Source organism: Lepisosteus platostomus, chromosome 6 (genome assembly GCF_059453375.1).
Source record: "Lepisosteus platostomus isolate fLepPlt1 chromosome 6, fLepPlt1.hap1, whole genome shotgun sequence".
Classification (NCBI taxonomy): domain Eukaryota; kingdom Metazoa; phylum Chordata; class Actinopteri; order Semionotiformes; family Lepisosteidae; genus Lepisosteus; species Lepisosteus platostomus.
In genome coordinates this window covers 16,226,114-16,250,860 of record NC_142616.1, presented here as the reverse complement: position 1 = coordinate 16,250,860, position 24,747 = coordinate 16,226,114, and the positions used below count along the sequence as shown (strand labels likewise).

At 44.5% G+C, this 24,747-nt stretch overlaps 2 protein-coding genes and 8 non-coding genes across 13 annotated transcripts; 8 read left to right on the top strand and 2 right to left on the bottom strand.

Moving 5' to 3' along the window:
- Positions 1-268: 268 nt before the first annotated feature.
- On the top strand, positions 269-341 carry trnaa-agc (transfer RNA alanine (anticodon AGC)). The gene has a single exon. It is a non-coding gene; the product is annotated as a tRNA-Ala (tRNA).
- Positions 342-1,076: 735 nt separating this feature from the next.
- On the bottom strand, positions 1,077-1,148 carry trnap-ugg (transfer RNA proline (anticodon UGG)). Its single transcript has one exon. It is a non-coding gene; the product is annotated as a tRNA-Pro (tRNA).
- Positions 1,149-1,817: 669 nt separating this feature from the next.
- Positions 1,818-1,890, top strand: trnam-cau (transfer RNA methionine (anticodon CAU)). Its single transcript has one exon. It is a non-coding gene; the product is annotated as a tRNA-Met (tRNA).
- Positions 1,891-2,394: 504 nt separating this feature from the next.
- On the top strand, positions 2,395-2,467 carry trnaa-agc (transfer RNA alanine (anticodon AGC)). Its single transcript has one exon. It is a non-coding gene; the product is annotated as a tRNA-Ala (tRNA).
- A 735-nt stretch (positions 2,468-3,202) lies between these two features.
- trnap-ugg (transfer RNA proline (anticodon UGG)) lies at positions 3,203-3,274 on the bottom strand. The gene has a single exon. It is a non-coding gene; the product is annotated as a tRNA-Pro (tRNA).
- Positions 3,275-4,300: 1,026 nt separating this feature from the next.
- LOC148660640 (baculoviral IAP repeat-containing protein 1-like) lies at positions 4,301-15,035 on the top strand. Of its 4 annotated transcripts, XM_088638030.1 has the most exons (10): positions 4,301-4,933; positions 7,000-7,099; positions 8,716-8,797; positions 9,205-9,268; positions 9,640-9,768; positions 10,610-10,709; positions 11,090-11,156; positions 12,105-12,159; positions 12,456-12,546; positions 13,886-14,008. In XM_088638030.1, exons 1-10 carry the CDS (start codon positions 4,387-4,389, stop codon positions 13,890-13,892), a joined length of 1,242 nt encoding a protein of 413 aa, XP_088494156.1. In that variant the 5' UTR covers positions 4,301-4,386; the 3' UTR covers positions 13,893-14,008. The 4 variants fall into 4 exon arrangements, with proteins under 4 accessions (XP_088494156.1, XP_088494153.1, XP_088494157.1 ...); XM_088638027.1 differs by having other exon boundaries at positions 12,456-15,033; XM_088638031.1 differs by lacking the exons at positions 12,105-12,159; positions 13,886-14,008 and having other exon boundaries at positions 12,456-12,617.
- A 275-nt stretch (positions 15,036-15,310) lies between these two features.
- On the top strand, positions 15,311-21,700 carry LOC148660639 (baculoviral IAP repeat-containing protein 1e-like). The gene is made up of 4 exons (XM_088638091.1): positions 15,311-16,273; positions 16,901-16,987; positions 18,351-18,515; positions 19,480-21,700. The coding sequence occupies exons 1-4, from the start codon at positions 15,919-15,921 to the stop codon at positions 19,842-19,844; spliced, it is 972 nt and encodes a 323-aa protein (XP_088494217.1). The 5' UTR covers positions 15,311-15,918; the 3' UTR covers positions 19,845-21,700.
- A 1,824-nt stretch (positions 21,701-23,524) lies between these two features.
- On the top strand, positions 23,525-23,597 carry trnaa-ugc (transfer RNA alanine (anticodon UGC)). Its single transcript has one exon. It is a non-coding gene; the product is annotated as a tRNA-Ala (tRNA).
- A 407-nt stretch (positions 23,598-24,004) lies between these two features.
- On the top strand, positions 24,005-24,077 carry trnam-cau (transfer RNA methionine (anticodon CAU)). The gene has a single exon. It is a non-coding gene; the product is annotated as a tRNA-Met (tRNA).
- A 504-nt stretch (positions 24,078-24,581) lies between these two features.
- Positions 24,582-24,654, top strand: trnaa-agc (transfer RNA alanine (anticodon AGC)). The gene has a single exon. It is a non-coding gene; the product is annotated as a tRNA-Ala (tRNA).
- Positions 24,655-24,747: the final 93 nt, after the last annotated feature.

The window sequence follows — 24,747 nt, the reverse complement described above, 5'->3', positions numbered from 1 at the left end:
AGTTGCAAAACAATGTTCCACACTCCGTAAGCAACAACTTCAGTGTTTCAAGTCACCCGATATGCCGAGAGTCAAAGGAGCGCAAAACCCCAAGCGTCAAAAGACAAGATGAGTTGATGGAAAGAGCATTGAATTGAGGAGCACAAAAGTTCAGCTCGTACAATAGGCAAGGAAGGTCTATTCGTGCGTCTTCATCGCACTTGAAAGGACTGCCTTGCAGACCAAGGGCAGCGGGCGGTAAGACATGATGCCGAGAAGCCTGAAGCGAGGGGGATTAGCTCAAATGGTAGAGCGCTCGCTTAGCATGCGAGAGGTAGCGGGATCGATGCCCGCATCCTCCAGGTGCGAGTCTGGAGCTCTGGGAGCCAGGTGCTCTCCTTTAGCCTCTGCGACTTCTGATAGGTTCTCCTCCGCTCAACGTCCTTCAGCTGTCAAGCATTGAAGGGCCACGCCTCCTTCCCCACCTCAGTCTGCACCGAGTGCGTCTCCGGCATTTTCTCGTCCGATTTGGCAGCTTAGCAAATGAAAAGTATATCCGAGTGAAAACGGTGGTGAGAATACTCTCACGAATCCTTAGAAGACGTGCGTTTGATCAACGATTGCTTAACATTCACATTCGAGCCATCAAGCTCGTAGTTTTCCTTCAAATATTGAAAGCTGTCAGCGAGCACATCACGCTCTGCAGGACGGTGAAGTATTTGGAGTACTTCAACGGAAAGAAGAGCAGACAGCCCCGCAAATATGCGAGGCGCAGAGAGCGCAAGGCGAGCCCCGCACACGTTTCGGTGGCTGAGAGAGGGCGGTTTTTGCTTCTGCATTTCTCAAGTAATGGCGCATGACGACAAGCGATCGCGGTGCTCATTTACCACATAGCGGTGAGGAGTTTTCAGGACGTGTTCTTTTGAACGAGCAACGAGGTTGCCGCCTTGGACAGCTGACTGCACGCTGTCATTGTGCCACGTGATGAGGATTGACCAGGCTCCTTCAGTCATCAGTCACCTTCCATCGTTTGCCGTAAGCAGACGCTGCGAGGTGATGTGGATATCAGGTCCCAGGAGTGTGGAAGAAGAGGAAAAGGGCTCGTCCGGGATTTGAACCCGGGACCTCTCGCACCCAAAGCGAGAATCATACGCCTAGACCAACGAGCCAAAGCGACTCTTCCGCTTCTGTGTTGTCAGCGAGCTGGAGGACGGGGGGAGGCGTCATTCGCTCGTCCCGTCAGACCTTCATCAATAAGTCAAGAAAGCCGACTGCCTTGCAGGCGAAGGGCAGAGGACGGCGCCCGGTAAGAGGGGAACAAGCGGCACAAGGCGACGCCGAGGAGGAAGGGACAGCGAGGGGGATTAGCTCACATGGTAGAGCGCTCGCTTTGCATGCGAGAGGTAGCGGGATCGATGCCCGCGTCCTCCAGGTGTACGCTGAGCGCTCGGTGTGCCGAAAGGTGTCCTTTAACCCCTGATCACGCCTTGCGAGGAGAGTGTGGAGCGTTTAGCAGCCACGCCCCCTTTTCATCTTCTCTCTGGCTTAAGTGCGTCTCCGCCACTCTCTCTTGACACTTCATGGCAGCATGTCAGAGGTCCGAGTGATGTTTTTAATGGCTGAGTGAGGGCACGATGCTGAAGCAGAGAGGCCATTTCAGCCAGAGAGACTTGTGCTAGGTGAGCTGTGAAAGACAGACTCGCGACAGAAACAAAGCCCCAAAGTCTCGGGTGAGATCAAAAGGCAAATGCAACACCCAGCAGCGGGTGTCGCAAGATTAGGGAACAGGCGTCTGAAATCCCTGTGAGGCAAACTTTCCGGCCCGAGTGCCGCAGCTGGCCTCGTTGGTGTAGTCGGTAGCGCGTCAGTCTCATAATCTGAAGGTCGTGAGTTCGATCCTCACACGGGGCAGGGCCACTCGCTTTCTTGCTCTTTTCAGACACTTGCAGCAACTATTCGCTCAGAACCACGTCTGCGTGCCTACCACGTGGAAAGCGTCACCTTTACACGGGAGAGGAGCAAAGCCGCACCCCTTTCCTACATAACCCTCACATTCAGAGTTAAGTCCACAAATTTGCCCTAACTTTCGCTGGCGCTGCTGTCAGCCTGCCCCTGTTGCCGATGAAAGGCTCACACAGCGTCATGACAGTTGCAAAACAATGTTCCACACTCCGTAAGCAACAACTTCAGTGTTTCAAGTCACCCGATATGCCGAGAGTCAAAGGAGCGCAAAACCCCAAGCGTCAAAAGACAAGATGAGTTGATGGAAAGAGCATTGAATTGAGGAGCACAAAAGTTCAGCTCGTACAATAGGCAAGGAAGGTCTATTCGTGCGTCTTCATCGCACTTGAAAGGACTGCCTTGCAGACCAAGGGCAGCGGGCGGTAAGACATGATGCCGAGAAGCCTGAAGCGAGGGGGATTAGCTCAAATGGTAGAGCGCTCGCTTAGCATGCGAGAGGTAGCGGGATCGATGCCCGCATCCTCCAGGTGCGAGTCTGGAGCTCTGGGAGCCAGGTGCTCTCCTTTAGCCTCTGCGACTTCTGATAGGTTCTCCTCCGCTCAACGTCCTTCAGCTGTCAAGCATTGAAGGGCCACGCCTCCTTCCCCACCTCAGTCTGCACCGAGTGCGTCTCCGGCATTTTCTCGTCCGATTTGGCAGCTTAGCAAATGAAAAGTATATCCGAGTGAAAACGGTGGTGAGAATACTCTCACGAATCCTTAGAAGACGTGCGTTTGATCAACGATTGCTTAACATTCACATTCGAGCCATCAAGCTCGTAGTTTTCCTTCAAATATTGAAAGCTGTCAGCGAGCACATCACGCTCTGCAGGACGGTGAAGTATTTTGAGTACTTCAACAGAAAGAAGAGCAGACAGCTCCGCAAATATGCGAGGCGCAGAGAGCGCAAGGCGAGCCCCGCACACGTTTCGGTGGCTGAGAGAGGGCGGTTTTTGCTTCTGCATTTCTCAAGTAATGGCGCATGACAACAAGCGATCGCGGTGCTCATTTACCACATAGCGGTGAGGAGTTTTCAGGACGTGTTCTTTTGAACGAGCAACGAGGTTGCCGCCTTGGACAGCTGACTGCACGCTGTCATTGTGCCACGTGATGAGGATTGACCAGGCTCCTTCAGTCATCAGTCACCTTCCATCGTTTGCCGTGAGCAGACGCTGCGAGGTGATGTGGATATCAGGTCCCAGGAGTGTGGAAGAAGAGGAAAAGGGCTCGTCCGGGATTTGAACCCGGGACCTCTCGCACCCAAAGCGAGAATCATACGCCTAGACCAACGAGCCACAGCGACTCTTCCGCTTCTATGTTGTCAGCGAGCTGGACGACGGGGGGAGGCGTCATTCGCTCGTCCCGTCAGACCTTCATCAATAAGTCAAGAAAGCCGACTGCCTTGCAGGCGAAGGGCAGCTGTCTCAGGACAGCGGTAATATCCTAATAATCGCAGGTTTAGCAGCAGGAGTGTGCTGATCTCCAGTTTATTTTGGTTTCTGAGCTCCACCCTTTCCAGGATTAATAACTGAATGGCTTCCCCTTAAAAACCCAATTTCTACTTGTGTCCAAGTTCTTCTTCGGTCCTTGTATTGCTGTAGAGTTGAAAAAAACTGCCCTGAGCTGTCTGGGTCACAGTCTTTCAGGACTGAATATTTGAAAGACATTTCCATGCTTTTCTGGTCAGACAGAACAGACAATTACTGTGTTTTTCAATAGCTGGCTTATAAAGCAACTAGAAATTGCCACGTGATCAGCAAAAAAGAAGACTAACAGAATTCAGACCTTGACCCTAAGGTTCTTAGATAAATGTTTATGTTAGAAACAATGATAATTCTGGGATATAAGCAGAAGCACATAAGCTAGTATTTGCAGTGGAAATAATGTATTTACAGTACATTATTTAAATAATGGTTATATTGTACATCCATCCGTATTCTAACCACATCATCCAATTCAAGGTTGCGTAGGAACTGGAGCCTATCCCAGCAAGCAAGGGACGCATGGTAGTACTGGGGCCCTGTGTTCATTTCCTATAATATGATGGATTGGCGACATGTACATGGTCTATCTTGCCTTGTGCCTGTTGCTTGCTGGGATAGGCTCCTGCATCCCTCACAAACCCTGTTCACGATAATATGGTTTAGAAAATGGATGCATGATTGTGATATGATTGTTTACTATCGGTGTTTTGATTCTTGTCCAGTTTCATATTACGAAACAGTGTTCTAGTTTACCACAGTGAACAAAACATGTGGTCACAATTGGAAATGTTGCGTGACATTTTCATCACTGACTCAGATTCTTTTGTTTTCTTTTTTGTTTTCTGACTAACACATTGATAGGCAGTCGAGTTTCAATTCAGCAGTGTTCTCTGACAATGCTTTTGTTTGTTTTCTCCTAGAGCATGGAGCACGCCAGGAAAGAGCCAGATCCTGAAATTGAGCTTGAGGACTGGGAATTACGTTGCTCTTCTCATTTGAATCTTAGTGCGAAAGCGATTTCAGAATTCTACAGCCGCAGTCTGAAAGCAGCTGTCAAAGACAACACACGGGGATATGATTACAAAATGAGGAGCGAACTGGCCAGGCTGAAATCGTTTGAGAGCTATCCCTCTCTTTCCCCCTTTGCGCCTGAAGAGCTGGCCGGTGCTGGGTTCTTTTACTTTGGATATGGATCGGCTGTGCAGTGTTTCTGTTGTGGGGTTGTCGTCACTATCGCAAGCTTTCAAACCCCCACACAGTTGCACCAAAAATACCAGGAGGACTGTGCGTTCCAGAAGGGGCTGGAAGTGGGAAACATTAATAAGTACGACATCCGGGTCAAAGGTCTTGAAAGCAGTGGTCCAGTAGGTTATACAGAAGACAGCGAGAGGCTTGGGACTTTCAGCAACTGGCCCTTTTACTGCGAGACAGAGCCAGCTGTGCTGTCTGACTGTGGATTTTTCTATACTGGTAAGATCCTGAATTGATTCTAGGTTAGTGATTTGAATTTATTAGAAGTAAATTTGAACCTAGAATGCAGAGGAAGACCCTCTTCAGTAGTCGAGGGAGAGGATGTTTTAAAGTAGTTTTATTTTTAATGTCTTTATTTCACAGCGTGCTTTCCTTAGTTAACTGAAGTCTGTTCCCCGGTAACAGTTTGGCGATGTGAATGATGTAAGGAGCAGGAGGTGTTAGGTGAATGCTGGACATTTGTGCAGGCTTTCTGATTCTGGGTAGGGCTCCCTTGAAGCGTAGCTCCGGACCCAATGCAGATGGTATAATCTGGAAGTACAGATGCAGCCATTCAAAATGCACGGTACGAACCTGTACCGTGGGCATCTACGCATGCGCCACCGCGCCCTACCGCGGTATGTGATTGGCTGGCCAAAATGACCGACGGGGCACTCGTGGTGCGTTGGTTGGTTGTGGAAAGATTTAATCATTTAATCTCTTTACTGTGCTCGTTTTAATCCGCTTAGTATTGAATATTTATATGGAATTTTACCACTAAAGGGAAATTTTAGTAGCTGAGCATAAAAAGAATAGGAGCATAACGCATCTAAAGGTCATAAACGATATTAATTTAGGAACATAAACATATTATGTAAACTGTGTATTGCTGGTCTTGGTATTTTAAAGAAAAAATACACACCAGTATTCCATTTCTCCCTAAACATTTTAAGCATCAAAGTCTTACATGTGGTTATTTCGGAAACGTTTTTACGTGCTCCTTGCTCCCTCTGATGATGTTACTGACCGTTTATACAATATATAGTACTTTGTGAGAAAAGTGATAGTTTTAAGCTTTTCTGCGAATACACTCGATATTGGAGTAAAGAGAAGCATACTTTTAGAATTTGATTAATAGGGAATATAATATGGAATCGCGTATCTAAAGAAATTAATAACGGTATAACTATATTCATGTACTGTTGCACAAATAGTAGTATAAGACTTTCCATTGAGCTATGCTCATCACATGACTCCCTTGGTGGTGTGATCGCTTAAGTGACTGAGCTGTAATCCTGAGGTCAAGTGTTCAAACCCAGCTGTTGCCTTTTGTTTTCTTTTAACAAATAAAAATGTCTTTGAAAAACTAAAATAGCAAATATTATCATCATTATATTGACATTTTTATATTTCTAAATCTCACAACATGTTCGTACTGTCTGTACACAGTGGTAGGGCGCAAATTTACTTGAGCCCAAAAGCCCTACTTTAATGAGCAAAGTTATCGTATTTCTCACTCTCTCTCACTCTCTCTCTCTGTGTCTACATTGTAAAGGAACCAGTTTCACAGGTATTTTCAAAGTAGAATAAGGGCAAGTCCACCTCCCCCACTCACATGTTTTCTTAGAAAAAGATTCACAACACGAAGCTGTGTGTCAGTCTTCTGTGTAAAAAAAAATCGGTTTGACCACCATGGGTGCTGGTTTTAAGACGCTGCTGAGTAAAGGAATTTTCCTACTGTCAGCAGTATTGTGTATATAGTTGACCCTTACCTGAATGAAAACAGGACATAAAGAAAGGGTTTCAGAAATCAAACAAAGCTTTATTCCTTTGTTTTTGTGGTCTGGGTAATTGGAGGCTATGCTGTTATGCTTCCTATGGTGATATACGAGTTTTTCACATGAAGTCGTATTGAGCAGTATTTCTCGCATTGTGAACGTGTGTACACAGCGGTCCCCCTGGGTTCCAGTTAGTGCGTAATTACGCATCGATGAAAAACCGGAGGTTTAAAAAAAGAGAATTAGTTCACTGATAGTTTTATGTGGAGACTGTGAACATTTTCACATGTCGTGGTCTTTAAAATGCATTTGGTTTGAAGGCTTTCTGTGTTTCCCTTCCAAAGATATGGACAGATGAATATTCGAGCGTGGTAAAAAACATGGCTTAAAAACGACATATACAGCTATATAATCAATGTACTGTAATCAATATTTAATCATAATAATATAATAAATATATAATTAAATAGAAGACCGTGGAAGAGGTTGCGCCTGCTCTTGATTTTGCTGTTCGTTCTGTGGCTGCAGGTGTTAAGGATCACGTGCAGTGCTTCTCCTGCGGAGGCCGGCTGGGAGACTGGGAGGTGGCCAGTGACCCCTGGAGGGAGCACGCCAAGTGGTTTCCAGAGTAAGCGATGCGGATTCGCTGTGTTTGACGACAGGGAGGAGAAAGAGCACACCCAATAGCACTTTAATCACTTCCAGGTCATCGCATCAATTTCAGTTCCCCTTTATCCAGTTCAGGGTTCCAGTGGCTCAGAGCAGCAGTGCCAACCCCTGCGCCCCCTGTGCTGCCCTGCCCTCCGCTTCAGGTGCTGAGGTGTAACTTCTAAAGTCTGTGACCATTGACACTGAGCATCAAAAGAAACTAGAACCCTGAATGCCTGCAAGCTTCAGAAAAAAAACAAATATCAGGTTTCAAGATATCTACTATACAGATTTTGGATATTGATTAAAACTTTGTCCTCTTCTTATTTCATCATTCATGGCTGTCTAGGACGCACTGTACTTGAGTGACTTTGCCTGTTCCACTAGCGCTCAGCCACCTCATTACATCTTGGAACCTGGAAGCTGGAGTCGGTCACCTCTGGTGCACCTGCCTGCAGTGGAGCAGAGTCCTCTGTGACAATGGCCTTTGTGTGGACTGATAAGAGCCTGAAACAGATCTGCCTAAACAATATGAGTGTCTAGTCACTACAGAGCTCTTGAGTGCACTTTAGTACTTTGTTCAGGCCCTGAGAGCACTGCTGCACATGTTACAGGCTCGTTTCAGTGTGACCGAGTTCCAGGAGCACAACACGCGTTACTCACCTCTTTAGCCATCAATCAAGCCTTTGTGTGGATTTATGGGAGCCTGTAATGCAGACCTGCCAATACACTATGAGTGACACTACAGAGGTCTATTTGTAGTGACTGATGGCAGCTTGATTGCACTGTCCTCTGGGAGCCCATGTGTTGTACACCTTACAGGCTCATTTCAAAGTGACTGTGTGCAACACGTTACACAAAGAGCTTGAGAAAACAGCTGCCTTCAGAGATGAGATGCATGCAGTAAATGCCCTACTTAAAAAAACTTACAAAACCCCAGAGGAAGTTTGTGGGACACACTGAGACAGTGTGTTGTCTAGAGCTGAGAGATCACTGAACAGCTTTGCACTTATCCTCCATAAAGGACATAATGGACAGGAATGGGACTGACACCCAAAAGACAGTATGTGTAACCTGGTACCCAAAATAATAGAGTTTGTGATGTTCCCATCTTTTTTATATTTGGTTCCAAGGAAAGAGCCACAGGGGCAGCAAAATGGTAGAATCTGTGTTACTGTGTTACAGTGTAGTAAAGCCAATCTCCCATCAGAACAAAAGCTTTTCTCCAGTTTGAAAGTCTAGCTGACTATGACTATTCTCTCTTGATACTAATACCAAAGCTGCTAATATTCTGCAAAACGAGAGTATCCTCTGTCTCTCTAATACATTACATTGACTCATCCTCACGGAGGGGCTTTATATTCTGGACCCCAGGAAGAGATGCACACAAACACAGGAAGACCATGCAAACTCCACACACATAGAGCCCCAGGAAGTTAGCCCAGGGCCCCAGCGCTATGCAACAGTAATGTTATTCAGTGCCACCAGCAAACTCCAAAGTGCAGTAGTCAGCAGTGTTGATTCTGATGAAAAATTAAGTGAGAAATATTCAGTTGATTTTCTTTTCTAACCGAAAAATATAATTTTTCTTCGTAGGTGTGACTACCTCCATAGCAGACTCTCAGAAAGGGAGATTTTAGAACATATCCGTTCATATGTTGGATTCCACGGAATAACGGTATGGGTACACAGTACATAAGATTTTTTGTTATCAGGTTCAAACTGTTTTACTTTTTATTTCAGTTTACTTAATATTTTTGTATTTTCAAAATATTATGTAATTTTGATCTGCTATGGTAATCATATATGGGATGAAATCATAGTATTTGATTTATTTAAATAGCATGTTAAAATAACAAATCTCAACCATTTTTCCATGATGGTCAAAAGCTGTCTGTTTGTCATGTGAAAATGAACTCTTCAAACTGACCCTTTTGAAATTTTGCCTTTAAATCCACAACAGTGTGTAAGATATTCATTGGAATCTAACATGGTTTCTTCGTCTTATTTGGTTTGAAGATGCTACCTTTTCAGGAATATTATTTTTCATTAATTATGCTGTTACTCTTTTTTATGTGACTATAGGCCAAACATTACTTTGTCGACAAAGTGAGTGAAGAAACTGAGATAGCAGAGCAGAGTCAGAAAGGTGAGTACAGAATGACTGGTCTAGCAAAGACTACCTGGAGAACCTGAACTTTACTCCAGACTCAACAGGATTTAGAATTATTATTTCAATCCATCCATTTTTTAACTGCTTCAGCCAGTACAGGGTCATGGGAGAGCAAGAGCCAATCCCAGCAAGCAACAGGTGCAAGACCTGCCCAGGCACACACCCTGGACACCCAGTCCATCACAGGGGACACACACTCACAGCAGGGCCAGTTTTCCCAGAATCCAGTTCACCTACCAGCATGTCTTTGGTACCCCAGGAGTTGAACCTCTGGCTCAGTGTTGCTTGCCAGCAGTGCTCACCCCTGCGCTACCATACGCTCACCAAGGCCATTTCCGTCCCCACAGCCTCGTCAGAAGAGATCCTTCGTAGCATATTTGAGAATGAGTGCTCTCGAATGGAGTCCTACTTCCAATGGCCAAGCGACTCAGCTGCAGTCCCATCCAAACTGGCGAAAGCTGGCTTCTTCTACACAGGTGAAGGATGGTAATTTAAAAATCTAAAAACGCCAACACTGACATCTTGCATCTGTGCTCACCCAATGTCAGGCTTTTTATACATATCAGTTTAGTAACAATTTTGTTATTTTTAATAGAAACACTGGTGTGCTCATCCCATATATAATCACAACTGTTTTTTCTAAAGTCTGCTGTTCTTATCTTTTTATCAGTGTTTTTGTTGCGGAATTAGTGGACAAATTTAATTTTGGTGTGGCTGGTAATTTTAAATCAATCGATCAGTCTTTTGTTTTCTCTAGAGCCCTTTGTAAAAGAATGCCACAGAGTGCCTTACAGATTGCTATAGCAGGTAAACGGCACCTGACCATGTGGCCAGGAAAGAGAAGAAAACAACCCCCCCCCGTGGGTGACAAGAAACCTCTGGAGGTCCCAGGCCCCAGTGGCGACGCCCCCCACCCCTCCTTCCCCTAATGAGTTTTTTGGCACATAGATCATATTAAACCTGGGTCCACTATGTACCACTGTGTTCTGCTTGGTATGTGATGTTTTTAGCGGATCACTTAAATAAGGGGGCTCTAGACCCTTTAGTGTTTTGTGGAGAAGAAGAAATGCTTTAAAGTCTGTCCTAACACAAACCAGGAGCCTCTGTGTGGATGCTGAAATTGAAGAGTTGTACTCTTGTTTTTTTATTCAAGTTGAGAGACACGTTTCAACATTTTAAACACGGTGAAGTCTGGATATAGTGCAGTCTTCTGTACCAGACAGCAGCAGGTTACAACAGTCTGGTCTCTGTAGAAAAGAAGTCAATCTTGTAAAGATCTTTCTGATGTGTCGATGTAACTTAAAAATGTATGTGTAGGTGAAGAGGAAACTGTTCAGTGTTTTCAGTGTGGTGGGAGGATTTCACATTGGCCTGAAGGAGCTGATCCAGTACAGGAGCATCAGAAGATCTTCTCACAGTACGTTATTCTTCCACAGATAAAAGAGATTTCCTTTTATCTATAGATAAAAGTTGCTACCTCCGCTCAAATCCACCTGTCAAACACCTGTAATAAAACATCTAACTGCAGTTATTAATGTCCTGCAGCACTGAGTAGCCTAAGCCATTTTCTACAAGTTTTGACTTTCAGAGACGCAAATTTTTCTTTGCGCATATCAGTCTGTGAGCTTGAGAATGGAAGCAGCTAGACGTATAGAATTGTAAATCTTTTTGCATCTATCTGTAATGGGATTGAATTTCCTCAGGAAGGATTTTTAAGGCCTTTACATATCTTTATAAAGTGTCAAGATACCTCATTAATCTTATGTTATTAATACACAAATAAACGTCTGCTTTCAGATGCCAATATGTTATTAACATCGGTCAAAATCCTCAACAAAGTGAGACTGCCGTTAGCCTCAAAAAGGTAAGGGTTTGGATAGCTTTTAAAACTTCCACCTTTCCGTCTTGATTATTCAGCTCTGATCCTTGGAGTGCTATCTGTTTCCAACTTGCTCAGAATCAGCCGGAGCACTAAAAAGACCTGAGAGGTACTGAGATCAAAGGGAGGATTAGCAGATGACTTCCGACAATTCAAAAATCCTGAGTTTCCAACTGCTTGTTTTCAGTTCCCCACCCTCTTAATTACCTAACTGAAGGCTTAATTTAAATAACGTGTTGATGCATTGGAGTATTTTTAGAAGTTTTATTTTTCTACCCAAAATTTTGGAATCTGAGATTACTTATGAGTAAGTGTTAAAAGCGACCAGACGTTGTCATTTCAAATTAATCCTATTGCTGAGTCAGTAAATGATTCAAGTGTGTAACTGAAAGCTTGGTTGGAACAAAATCCAGTTCCAACCATCAGCACAGTGATTGGAGAGTGATTAGAGAACCTGTCTTGATTTAAAAACTTAAAACCTTAATCAGAAAACTTTCTTCCCACTCATTGCAAAATTCTATGAAAAACAGGAACACAAAGACGTATGCAAAATCCAGCTAAATAATAATATTAAATGGTGAAAAAGAAAGAAGCTAGAATCACTATCAGGAAAACAGGGCATCAGGAAATTTTGGGGATTTTCCAAGATGTTATTTTAGAGGCATCAGGCTAAAAGACCAAATACTGTAAATCACTAAGCTTAGAGGAAACATCAGATATCACTCAGGAAGTGAAAGTGCATGAAACATTTGAGGTATCAAGTGATATCATGAAAGGAAGACATGAAAAGAAATATTGGCACAAAGTTTCCCAGATATCATCAGTGATTTCAGGGCTTTATTTTAGATTAGCATTTGAGAAAATAATCTAGGAAACTAGTTGTCTTTCAGCGTGTATCGGTGTATTTAGAGATGCCTGTCTTCTCTTTGTAAGGAGCACAATCAAGATACTGGTGTTTCTGCCCAGCTTCTCCTGTCGTCTTCCACAGGTAGTAAATAGTTTATTTGGTATTTGACAATACTTGGGTCAGAACTCATGTATTTGTCTCTGTGAGCTGTATTCTACTCACTCATACCTTATTTATTTTTGTGTCACTCTATAGTGGCAGCAGCATTGGGAAAAATATACAGTACGTTTCCTGCAGTTCATTTGTAAATGTCTTGCACGGTGTATAGTTCAGTTTCATTTTACTGATGAATTTACCAGCTCGTAGGATTAACATGCAATTCAAGAAATCATTATGCAAGCTTGGTTCAGTTGTCTTTTATTTAATCATTATTTCAGAGTCTCGGCTGGAATTAAATATGTTGGAGAAGAAAGCCAGGAATCTGCAATTCCTCCTCAAGAAGGCCTACGCAACCAAGGAGTTCAGCAGGTCCTTCCCGTTCTCCGATATCCATATTCCTTTTGATATCCGCCTGCTGTACACGCAGGTAGTCATGGAGACGAAGGACTTCAGGAACATTCCTCTTGCTCGGGTCACTCTGCCTGAAGTGCTGAGAGACCTGCGAAACATCACAGTGTTAGAGGGCCAGTTAGGGAGTGGGAAGACAGCCTGTCTGAAAATGATAGCTATGCTCTGGGCTCAGGGGGCGTGTCCCGTTCTGAGGCGATTTGAATTAGTGTTTTATATTCCCTTGAACTGTGCCCCTGAAAAACTCAGCGTGACTGAAATACTTAGGGATCATCTTCTCAAAGAGGAGCTGGGTATTTCAGAGTCAACCTTCCGGGAATTGATCCGTCATTATCGAGAACGTGTCCTGTTCCTGCTTGATGAATTTGGGAAGGATGCAAGTCCTCTTCCCATGCTGATAGAGGAGTTGATTCATCGGACCCACTTGTGGAAAATCCCAGTAATCGTTGGTGTAAGAACCCAAAGCCTTTACCTTATCCGGAAGCATGCTGAGCTCCTGATCGCTATCCTAGATTTTCCTCTGCATGGCACCATTAGCATCTTACGGAGTGTGCTGTCTTTTAACATGGTCCAAGTGGAGGATGTTTACAAAAGATTATATACATTCCCTGCCTTCTGCCCCATCATCAAGACCCCCCTCTTTGGGTTAGCAGCCTGTGTGTCAAGGATTAAGATCCCCAACAGAGAGTTTACCAGCATCTGCCTCCTCGACTGCTACCTGCAGTTCATAAGGAAAGACTCCGCTGGGCAGACGGGTGTCTGCGTCGACACGGTGTCCAGCGTGGGGGAGCTCTGTCTGAGAGGGCAGTTCCATGGGCAGTTTGAATTCACAGAGGCTGACCTTCTCCAGGCGGGAGTGAAGGAGCCAGAGGCCCTCAGGCTGGGGCTTCTGAACAGACTCACAGCCCAGAGAATCCAGCCAGTGTATCGGGTCTTTCACGTCTGTTTCCAGGAGTATCTGGCCGCGGTGCGCATGAACGAGCTCATGACCTCCAGCGTCCCTGAGGAGAGGGAACAAAGTCAGAAATACTTAGAAGAGATTGATTCTTTAGCTACTTTTTTATGCTTTGGGCATTTCCTTACCTTCACCTCTACAAGGTCAGAAAGAGCAGCTACAATCGTCACGGACCATACACTGAACAGGATTAACAAGAACGCTGCTTTTAGTGCTGACGAGGCAATCAAAGCGTTCCATACTCATCACCCTGAGATCCGGGTTTATATTGATACTTTCCTGCATGCTATGAATGCCGCCCCAGATTTACGCACCACTGTTACAGATACTTTTCTCTTCGACCAGGTTTTAAGAATGCTGATTGACTCCCTGTATTTACCGTCCTGTTCGCCAATAATCACAGAGGGCATGAAAGGGAAAAGCTTTCTCATCAACCAAATTCCATTACACGGACTGTTTTATTTCATAAATCAGTATCCAGAGAGCATTAAGGGGATCAAGAGCTTTCACCTCCATTTTTTCAAGGAAATTACCTATTTCAATGAGAATGAGGATCGCTTTCAAATAACAGAACCACCGGCTGTTGAAGAGGAGTTCGCTGGTTCATTTCGTGATCCTGAGAGATTGAGAATGAAAAAAAGGACATTAAATCATTTGTTTAATTTGGCAATCAGTTTTTTCTCTGCTCCCATACCTGAGGAGTTTATTGATGTGCTGTGTTCGGCTTACAACAGACATGAATATAAAATCCCCCTTCTGCACGTGACCATCGTGCAGATGAGACAACTGGCGGAAAAAGAGCTGGAAAACTTGAGCCTGTTGTTCTTCCTGTCAGACTCTGTGGTTCTGGATGTCCTGGACAGTTCAGGAATAGTTCAAGAACTGCATCTTGTTCTGGAAAAATATGCAGCAAAGGTCAAGAGGTTGCTTGTGTTATCCAAACGAATGAGTGAAGAAGAACAGGCAATTCTTGCCTCACTGACCAATTTGAGGTCCTTAACACTATTTTGCATGAAAGCAGACATTCCAGGTAAGAGGTCAGTGGTGTTGTAACGGTGTGGTCAGCAGGCCCGGATCAAGTGTCAGGAAACTCTGTTTCAAGGACATCTTGACTGTTTCAGAAGGGATAAGGATGCTTCTCTTCATTCAATAACAAAGATACCTACTGAATTTCTAAACACATTGCAGATCTTTTCTACGTAGGCTATGTTATTTAAGTTATTTAAAACTCTGAGAATTTGTTTTTATGTTTATAAGAATCCATGGGAATCAGACTGCTGTAGTATGTTCAATGTACAGAACAGTCTGCCATCATGCTGTGTCGGATTATTTTAGACTCACACGTTAGCATTGTGCTTTCAGCAGTGAGGAAAAACAATGCTTAATTAGCATCTTAGTAATAAGAATAATGTGTAATTTTCTAAATGCACTTAAAAATCCCTGTAACTCAGGTATAATTTAGATCTAATATATCAAATAGTGTGGTGTAGAATAGCTTTCCTCATGAGCTGGACAGCTTTCTGACCTTTTTTATTTGGCAGCTAGTAGTACAGGGTCGTGAGGAAGCCAGAGCCTATCTAGCAACAGGGGTAAGGCAGGATACACCCTGGATGGGATGCCAGCCCACTGCAGAGCAGACAGATACAAGCATACATGCACACTCAGATCGGGGTCTGTTCACCTTCCAGCACTGCCAGTGGACTGTGGGAGGAAACTGCATCACCTGGAGGAAGCCCACATGAGCTCAGGGAGACATGCAAACTCCATGCAGACAGCACTGAAATTGAACCCAGGGCCACTGTGCTACAAGGCTAACCCTAACCCTGAACTGGAATAAGTGGTTAGGAAAAGGGTGGATGGATGAGTCAGACCAACAAAGATCTGTTGGAATGAATGGCTACTCCTGACCAAGACTGGGAAGCACTGTTTTTTAGGTGATCAAAACATGATTCCGAAAATATTGTGCCAGAGCAAACAAATATGGGCGTTTGGACTGCATTTTCTTCTAAAACATCAAACCATTTTGTCTTTAAAAACACTTAACATGACCGAACAGATGTGTTCCTTGGAGCAATACGAATGCAAAAAACATTGCTGCATGAATCTAAATATCTGCCTTAACTGCATTTCATCTAAAATTTCCAAACTCATTTATGTAATCAACTACAGCCTTCCCTTTATAGATTCGATAGTGTGTGACAAGTAGAAGCTACATTAATGCTTACAAATAACCAAAATGTAAGTCTTACAAAAGTGCTGATGAAAAGTTAAAGGACGAAGGAATAGAATGCACTTTGGGTGTTGTCACAGCATTGTTTGAAAAGGCACAAGCAGATAAATTAAGAATGCAAAGACCAAAATGAATCAAGGTAAGGACAATGCTGAGGTCAAATCAATATACAGTAATTATTATTGGGAAAAATCCTACTGTATTATTGCAACGTGATTGCACTGCCCTGCTTGGTGAAAGAACCAGCAGCTCTGGTTTTCAGGAGGAGTGGCCAGTCATCGTCTGCACCAGTAACAGTATGAAGCTGCTGATTTTTTTGTTTCGTTTTTTTGTTTCTGTTTTAGCGTGGCTTTTCGCACATTTCCCACTCTTGTCCAGCTTTGTATTGGAAAGTGACTCCTGTCCTGGGTTGGAAGGCATCATCGGCGCCCTGCCTTGCGCTAGCCTGCAGGAGCTCAAACTGGGCTGCATAGTGTTTACCGATTCTCAGCTGAGCTCTTTTGGTGAGCCGTTTCCTTCTGCCAATGAGTCTGCGCCATGTTCTTATGGATCACATTCCAGATTGTTGTTCTAGCAGTTCTTATCCAGCGGGTTTTATAGAGGTTATCAAAACTAGTCACCCTGGCCTAGACTTTTTCACATATTACTGACAAAATAATGTCAAAATAAAAACAAAGGTCTACAGCTCATCCCAAATCAATTGGAAATATAAGACAGAATGTAACTTGCATGAGTAGTTAACTGCTTTTGCTATGAAACACTTGAATCCAGGGCATTATCCTCAACAACATGCCTGGGAATCTTGTTCTGCACTCTCATAGTTTCCTTCTGTGCTCTTTGGTTCACATTTCACTGTTCATTCTGAAGATGCCCAGCCAGAGTTTCTATTTCATTTTCATTTGCAATTACTGTTCAGAGCGTCTGACCATTTGTTTTTCACTTGGAAGACGTATTTTACAGTGTGTAAATAAAGGTAAAATAAATTGTGATTTTAGGTTTATTTCTCCTGCACAACCTTTTCACAGATCAAACTGTTCAGAGGGTATTCTATTTCTGGACTTAATAGAAGAGAAAATGTAAGAGTTGTAGTTGTGATCTCTGCTAATTGTAAAGTTTTGTTTTTTTCTCAGTTGCACAGCTGGGGAGATTCACAAATCTGAAAGTGCTGAAGCTGTGTAATGAAGTGTTTGACTCTGTGGAAGTAATGCCAGCTTTCGGTAGGTGGAAACTGACTTGGCGAAAGGCCAGGCACTTCTCGCTGAGTTACTGAAGCTTTCATGTGAACCACTCGTCTTATTGACAATGAGACTGTAACATATTCATGATTTGATCTTAAGTTCTATGACTTTTTTAATATAGGCTAATTGATTGGTTGATATGCAGTTCAGCTCCAATTTCTTCGAGATGTTGGGCATGATTGTGTTGACCTAAAATCAGTTTGCTTGCTCTGCATGGGTGGCACGTTGGCTCCCTGGGGTGTATTGTTGGGACATTGGCATTGCCTGTCATTGCATTAGCAGTTCTGGAGCCATGGGTTTAATTCTGGACCTGGGTTCTGTCTGTGGGGAGTTTGCATGTTCTCTTCGGTTTAGTGTGGGTTTCTTTCAGATGCTCTGGTCTCCTCCCACAGTCCAAAGACATGCTGGTAGGTTATATAGATCTGTGCACATCTAGATACATCCAGGATGTATCTGCCAGGCACCTGTTTCTTGCTGGGATAGACTCCAGCTGCCACGCAGCCCTATACCGGATAACATGGCTAGTAAATGGATTGATGAATTTGGTTTACAGAATTATCAATTTTTAAAAATACACCGCATAGATATTGTATTGTATGTGTGCCTATAAAACATTTAAGTATCTACAGCTGGCATCTATATGTGCCCTGCAATGGAAAACCAAATGATGAAAACATTTGACTGTCCATTGGACTTGTTGTAACAGTCTTGAAACACAGGCTAATGCAGAGAAACAGACATACAGACATAAGGCTCAGAAACAGCACTGTTTATTCATAGTCCAGGGAAATAAAAAACTCCAAAGTAAAAGCCTAACTCTTTTTCAGTCCCTCACTATCAGGAGTGGGCAGCTAAGCTAATTGCCCTCCTCAAAGAACCGAACAACTCTTAACTCCAGTCTCTCTCTCTCTGTGACTCTTCACCAACAAAAAACATTTCCTTGAGTCTCTTCATACTAAACACTTCCTTGCAGCTCTGTCCTCTGTGTCTTTCTCTTGGTCCCTCAGATGCACAAAGCCTAACGGAGGATCTGCCGTCTGTCTTCAAATGGCAGAAAGCACAGCAACTGACTTTTGGAAGCTTGAGCTTCCTTCTCTGTGATCTGACACCTGACCAATAATCTTCCACCAGCAGGTCAAGGGTCAAGTGACAGCGGGCAGCAGCTCACACCCCACAGCAGTCTGGGAAATGTGGTCCAGACAAGAACCTCCAGTTTGTCTTGACTCACTCCCCTCTTGCACATATTTGTACAGTACGTATAGTAAAGAGACTGAATGTCCTGAAGGGATAGGCCGTCCTGAAAAGAGCTGAGTAAAGTGCTGCTAATTATCTGTGTTCTCAGCTTGTGCACTGCAGAAACTTAAAAACCTTGAAGTCTTGCATCTGCCATTTGGAAGAGGCATGAAGGAGGCAGCTGAGATGATTATTAAAGCTTGTCAAACTCTGCCGTGTTTGAGGTCCCTTCGAATGCACTCCTGTTTGAACGATGACAGTCTTGTCACATTTGGTAAGTTGTACCAAGATCCTTTACGTTTAGAATAGATCTGCAACAGAATAAGTGCTTGTTATGACAAGCCTACTGTATGATTTTCAAATGGTGTAAAAATAAGAACTAAATCAAACCTGTCAGTGCTGGGGCCCTGGGTTCAGTTCCTAAGATGCTCTCTGTGTGGCATTTGTATGTTCTCTCTGTGTTGATGTGGGCTTCCACGCACATGCTGGTAGGTTAATTAGCCTAAGTCAAGAGTGTGTGTGCGTCTGCCCTGTAATGAACTGGTGTGCCATCCAGGGAGTATCCTGCCCTACGCCTGTTGCTTGCTGGGATAGGCTCCAGCTCCCCTGTGACCCCATGTGGGATATTCTGGTTAGGAAGTGGATGGGTCACAGAACGCAGCCAGAAGGTTCAGAAACAGTACTCTCTACTTTATCATATTTTTTGTTTTCTATGTAATTTTTCAAATACATTGCTTAGGATGCATCGTACAGTATGTCTGTTAAAAAACATTCAAAACATCTAAATAAAGTAAGTGCTTTTAGTTATTTTAATCAGGCATAGGAAATCATAAAATTGAGCTTTTTCTAATTTTTGATAAGCTTCATGCCAGAATTGTTATCCTATTGATTTAGGATTGTTGTAATAAAACAGTAGTTCTGTTTCTAACAATAGTGCATTTCATTTTTCAATGCAATTGAAGATTTATTATTAGAAATATAAACAACATGGTAGTATTAGTATTCTAAAAAAATAATATTGTTTAAACCTATCTATCAGGAAAACATTATCTTGGTTGATACTACTGTTTTTAAACAGTAAAAATAGATTTTCATGGTAATGCTATATCAAATTTAGATAACTAATTTGTGGAAATGACATTCAAATGAATTAAAATGCTTGATTAGCTGCCCTTACCTACAGCTGCAATACCACAACTGTATTCCATGTAGTAAACAAATATAAATCTATTTTTTAGCAAAGGCAACCCAAAATGGCCATTTCCTTGGACTTCATAAACTCATTATAGACCACAGCATCAACACCACAGAAAGAGGCTGGCAGGAATTGTTCCACTGTCTGGGGCGCCTGAGTAACCTGGTGAAGGTGGACATCTCCAGACCCGTGTCTCATCTGATGAAACCTTCTTCCCGCCTGGTCGTCGCCTTTGTGAGGGCCATCGCGCAGCTCCCCAGAATCCAGCATGTTCTTCTGCTGGGCTGGCTGCTGGACGAAATGGACCGGAAGCTGTTCAAAGACATGAAGAAGAGGCATCCTCAGTCACGACACATTAGTTTGACCTACAAGATCCACGTTCAGCCAAAGATTGTAGAGAGCGTTTGAGCTTTAGTTGGCAACACGTACTGTACCACAACTTAAACAATAAGAAATCCATCCCCTTTCAACCATCGCTTTCAGACGCTGTTGGCACCCGGTGAAGTACAGGTGTACTTGAAATGAAATGAGATGTGTACTTGTACTAATTAACTGCTGTCTCGATGTTTTTCTATTATTGGAAAATAAGACTGCAAAACCTGAAACCTCTAAATATATTATTATTAATTATATTTACATTTCCCTGTGCAAGGTCTGAAACAACTCCTTAGGCCTTGCAATCTAACACTGACTGTTCTTGGATCCTATGAGGAAATAGAAAGGGCAGAAGGGTCATGATCTGTTTTGTAACCAAGTGTATTCTGTAAAAGGATGTGATGAACTGTCTCCAGTCATTCGTCCTGCTCTCCTAATATGGACTAGCTGTAGATTGCTGTAATATCTCTCGCTGTGCTGTTGTTACCGAGGGAGCTTGGTAAAGTCCCTGATTATCTCCAGCTGGCAGAAGAAATAAAGCTGCAGACTGTTGTTCGCTGTAATCTCCTGAGAGCTGGTATCCCATGACACCAGTTAACTCACGCAAGCACATCACCAGTTGGGTCATCTGTCATTCCAGCATCCAGCATCCCAACGACTGGAGCTACTTGTGGGAATAGGTACTGGCCAGAAGGAGCCCCAATTGGAAATGGCTTCGCCCAGAGGTTGAATGAACATTCAAGTGCTTGTGAAGGGCAGGGTCTTTATTAACAGCCGTTCATCTCAGATATCCACAAAATGTGTCCTCTCAGACATTTCCAAAGGTGTGTGTCCAGTGTTGTACACTGGGCCATGGAAGTGTCAGGGAATGACGATGCCTCAATAACGGAGTTACTTTTATTTTGTAACAAACTGCACCGCCTAGCAGTAGGAAAGGGTGCCAGGACACTATACACTTGTGTCTCTCGGGGGAAAGCAGGGATATTGGGGATTTGGGGGTACAGAGAATTAAGTTGTGGTGGCAAATGTAAGGGTACGTTCAAGAAAAGAACCTTCTACATCTTTTTGAAAGTGATTATTTACGGTAGTTCTTTGGAACACCGCCCCTTCTCTGTCCTGTGGCTGTGGTCCAGTTCTACACAGCCAGAGTGCTGCAAGTCTTGCAGACGGAAGAGGAGACTCCTCCTGTTCTGTACTGTACTGCAAGGCGGTGTAGGAGAGCACACGTCCCAGTGACTGTGCGGCTCCTACTGGACCGGTCCGCAGAGCAAGTGAGAGGCGAGCAACACGCTGCTCTGAATTTCCTGAGGCTCATTCCCAAGGTCAGAGGACTGACCTGAAAAGATCTGTTACAGAAGTCTCTGAAGTTGATCTTTTTAGAGCTGCAAATACAATAAATTTGCAAATATAATTTGTTTTTTACTTGTAAGTCATATAATGCTACACAGGAGAGACCTCTGTAACTACAGTGAACTAAAATGACCTGAAACGATCTGCTCCTCTGACCTTGTGAGTGAGTGGGAGAAGTGAGACTGTTCACAACTGTCTTAAATAATGACTTTTAAAAAGAGGACGTGTCCTTGCACTGGCCTATGAACGTTACACTCGGAATCCCCAAATCCTATCCCTTTTCACACTCAGAAGTGTAGAGTACCATCCGAATGAAAAAGTAACAAATCTATTAAGTTAACAGTCAGAGGGGGCAGATCACATTTAAGACATACACTGAATTTAAATATGTATTTAATTTTTGTTCTTAATTAACCAGGAATTCTGAAAATTCACTATTGCATACTAAAGGCTCTACATCTATCAGATGAAATATAGAATCTTATAGACATTACAATATATTGTTAAATTGCACTGATTAATAAACATGAATTAATAAACTTCATTGTGTATATTTGTGGTGTGTCTATAAAGCAATTTTAGGGAAATATTACAATAAAATTCAATGGACTGATGCAAGTTCATTTCTGACTGGGGATATTATTTCCACTGTATTCAGAAACGTTCTAATATCTGGTGTTCCCCTTAGTCCCCTACATCACCAAAGACTACAGGGCAGCAGCTGTTACTTTGGATTCATTATATATGAGTGACCTCTCGCACCCTCATAATCTCATCTTCAGAAAGTCGTGAGTTTAAGGGCAGGGCCTCTTGCTCTTTTCAGACACTTGCAGCAACTATTCGCTCAGAACCACGTCTGCGTGCCTACCACGTGGAAAGCGTCACCTGTACACGGGAGAGGAGCAAAGCCGCACCCCTTTCCTACATAACACTCACATTCAGAGTTAAGTCCACAAATTTGCCCTAACTTTCGCTGGCGCTGCTGTCAGCCTGCCCCTGTTGCCGATGAAAGGCTCACACAGCGTCATGACAGTTGCAAAACAATGTTCCACACTCCGTAAGCAACAACTTCAGTGTTTCAAGTCACCCGATATGCCGAGAGTCAAAGGAGCGCAAAACCCCAAGCGTCAAAAGATAAGATGAGTTGATGGAAAGAGCATTGAATTGAGGAGCACAAAAGTTCAGCTCGTACAATAGGCAACGAAGGTCTATTCGTGCGTCTTCATCGCACTTGAAAGGACTGCCTTGCAGACCAAGGGCAGCGGGCGGTAAGACATGATGCCGAGAAGCCTGAAAGGGAGGGGGATTAGCTCAAATGGTAGAGCGCTCGCTTAGCATGTGATAAGAAGCGGGATCGATGCCCGCATCCTCCAGGTGCGAGTCTGGAGCTCTGGGAGCCAGGTGCTCTCCTTTAGCCTCTGCGACTTCTGATAGGTTCTCCTCCGCTCAACGTCCTTCAGCTGTCAAGCATTGAAGGGCCACGCCTCCTTCCCCACCTCAGTCTGTACCGAGTGCGTCTCCGGCATTTTCTCGTCCGATTTGGCAGCTTAGCAAATGAAAAGTATATCCGAGTGAAAACAATGCTGAGAATACTCTCACGAATCCTTAGAAGACGTGCGTTTGATCAACGATTGCTTAACATTCACATTCGAGCCATCAAGCTCGTAGTTTTCCTTCAAATATTGAAAGCTGTCAGCGAGCACATCACGCTCTGCAGGACGGTGAAGTATTTTGAGTACTTCAACAGAAAGAAGAGCAGACAGCTCCGCAAATATGCGAGGCGCAGAGAGCGCAAGGCGAGCCCCGCACACGTTTCGGTGGCTGAGAGAGGGCGGTTTTTGCTTCTGCATTTCTCAAGTAATGGCGCATGACAACAAGCGATCGCGGTGCTCATTTACGACATAGCGGTGAGGAGTTTTCAGGACGTGTTCTTTTGAACGAGCAACGAGGTTGCCGCCTTGGACAGCTGACTGCACGCTGTCATTGTGCCACGTGATGAGGATTGACCAGGTTCCTTCAGTCATCAGTCACCTTCCATCGTTTGCCGTAAGCAGACGCTGCGAGATGATATCAGTTCCCAGGAGTGAGGAAGAGGAGGAAAAGGGCTCGTCGGGGATTTGAACCCGGGATCTCTCGCACCCGAAGCGAGAATCATACGCCTAGACCAACGAGCCACAGCGACTCTTCCGCTTTTGTGTTGTCAGCGAGCTGGAGGACGGGGGGAGGCGTCATTCGCTCGTCCCGTCAGACCTTCATCAATAAGTCAAGAAAGCCGACTGCCTTGCAGGCGAAGGGCAGTGGACGGCGCCCGGTAAGAGGGGAACAAGCGGCACAAGGCGACGCCGAGGAGGAAGGCATAGCGAGGGGGATTAGCTCACATGGTAGAGCGCTCGCTTTGCATGCGAGAGGTAGCGGGATCGATGCCCGCATCCTCCAGGTGTACGCTGAGCGCTCGGTGTGCCGAGAGGTGTCCTTTAACCCCTGATCACGCCTTGCGAGGAGAGTGTGGAGCGTTTAGCAGCCACGCCCCCTTTTCATCTTCTCTCTGGCTTAAGTGCGTCTCCGCCACTCTCTCTTGACACTTCATGGCAGCATGTCAGAGGTCCGAGTGATGTCTTTAATGGCTGAGTGAGGGCACGATGCTGAAGCAGAGAGGCCATTTCAGCCAGAGAGACTTGTGCTAGGTGAGCTGTGAAAGACAGACTCGCGACAGAAACAAAGCCCCAAAGTCTCGGGTGAGATCAAAAGGCAAATGCAACACCCAGCAGCGGGTGTCGCAAGATTAGGGAACAGGCGTCTGAAATCCCTGTGAGGCAAACTTTCCAGCCCGAGTGCCGCAGCTGGCCTCGTTGGCGTAGTAGGTAGCGCGTCAGTCTCATAATCTGAAGGTCGTGAGTTCGATCCTCACACGGGGCAGGGCCACTCGCTTTCTTGCTCTTTTCAGACACTTGCAGCAACTATTCGCACAGAACCACGTCTGCGTGCCTACCACGTGGAAAGCGTCACCTTTACACGGGAGAGGAGCAAAGCCGCACCCCTTTCCTACATAACACTCACATTCAGAGTTAAGTCCACAAATTTGCCCTAACTTTCGCTGGCGCTGCTGTCAGCCTGCCCCTGTTGCCGATGAAAGGCTCACACAGCATCATGACAGTTGCAAAACAATGTTCCACACTCCGTAAGCAACAACTTCAGTGTTTCAAGTCACCCGATATGCCGCGAGTCAAAGGAGCGCAAAACCCCAAGCGTCAAAAGACAAGGTGAGTTGATGGAAAGAGCATTGAATTGAGGAGCACAAAAGTTCAGCTCGTACAATAGGCAAGGAAGGTCTATTCGTGCGTCTTCATCGCACGTGAAAGGACTGCCTTGCAGACCAAGGGCAGTGGGCGGTAAGACATGATGCCGAGAAGCCTGAAGCGAGGGGGATTAGCTCAAATGGTAGAGCGCTCGCTTAGCATGCGAGAGGTAGCGGGATCGATGCCCGCATCCTCCAGGTGCGAGTCTGGAGCTCTGGGAGCCAGGTTCTCTTTTTAGCCTCTGCGACTTCTGATAGGTTCTCCTCCGCTCAACGTCCTTCAGCTGTCAA

Coding starts and splice junctions, on each gene's coding strand:
- LOC148660640 (XM_088638027.1), top strand. CDS start 4,387: ATGGAGCACGCCAGGAAAGAGCCAGATCCTGAAATTGAGCTTGAGGAC. Junction 8,798..9,204: donor TTGGATTCCACGGAATAACG/GTATGGGTACAC, acceptor ATGTGACTATAG/GCCAAACATTACTTTGTCGA. Junction 9,269..9,639: donor AGCAGAGCAGAGTCAGAAAG/GTGAGTACAGAA, acceptor CCGTCCCCACAG/CCTCGTCAGAAGAGATCCTT.
- LOC148660639 (XM_088638091.1), top strand. CDS start 15,919: ATGCTGAGGTCAAATCAATATACAGTAATTATTATTGGGAAAAATCCT. Junction 16,274..16,900: donor TTCTCAGCTGAGCTCTTTTG/GTGAGCCGTTTC, acceptor TTTTTTTCTCAG/TTGCACAGCTGGGGAGATTC. Junction 18,516..19,479: donor TGACAGTCTTGTCACATTTG/GTAAGTTGTACC, acceptor TCTATTTTTTAG/CAAAGGCAACCCAAAATGGC.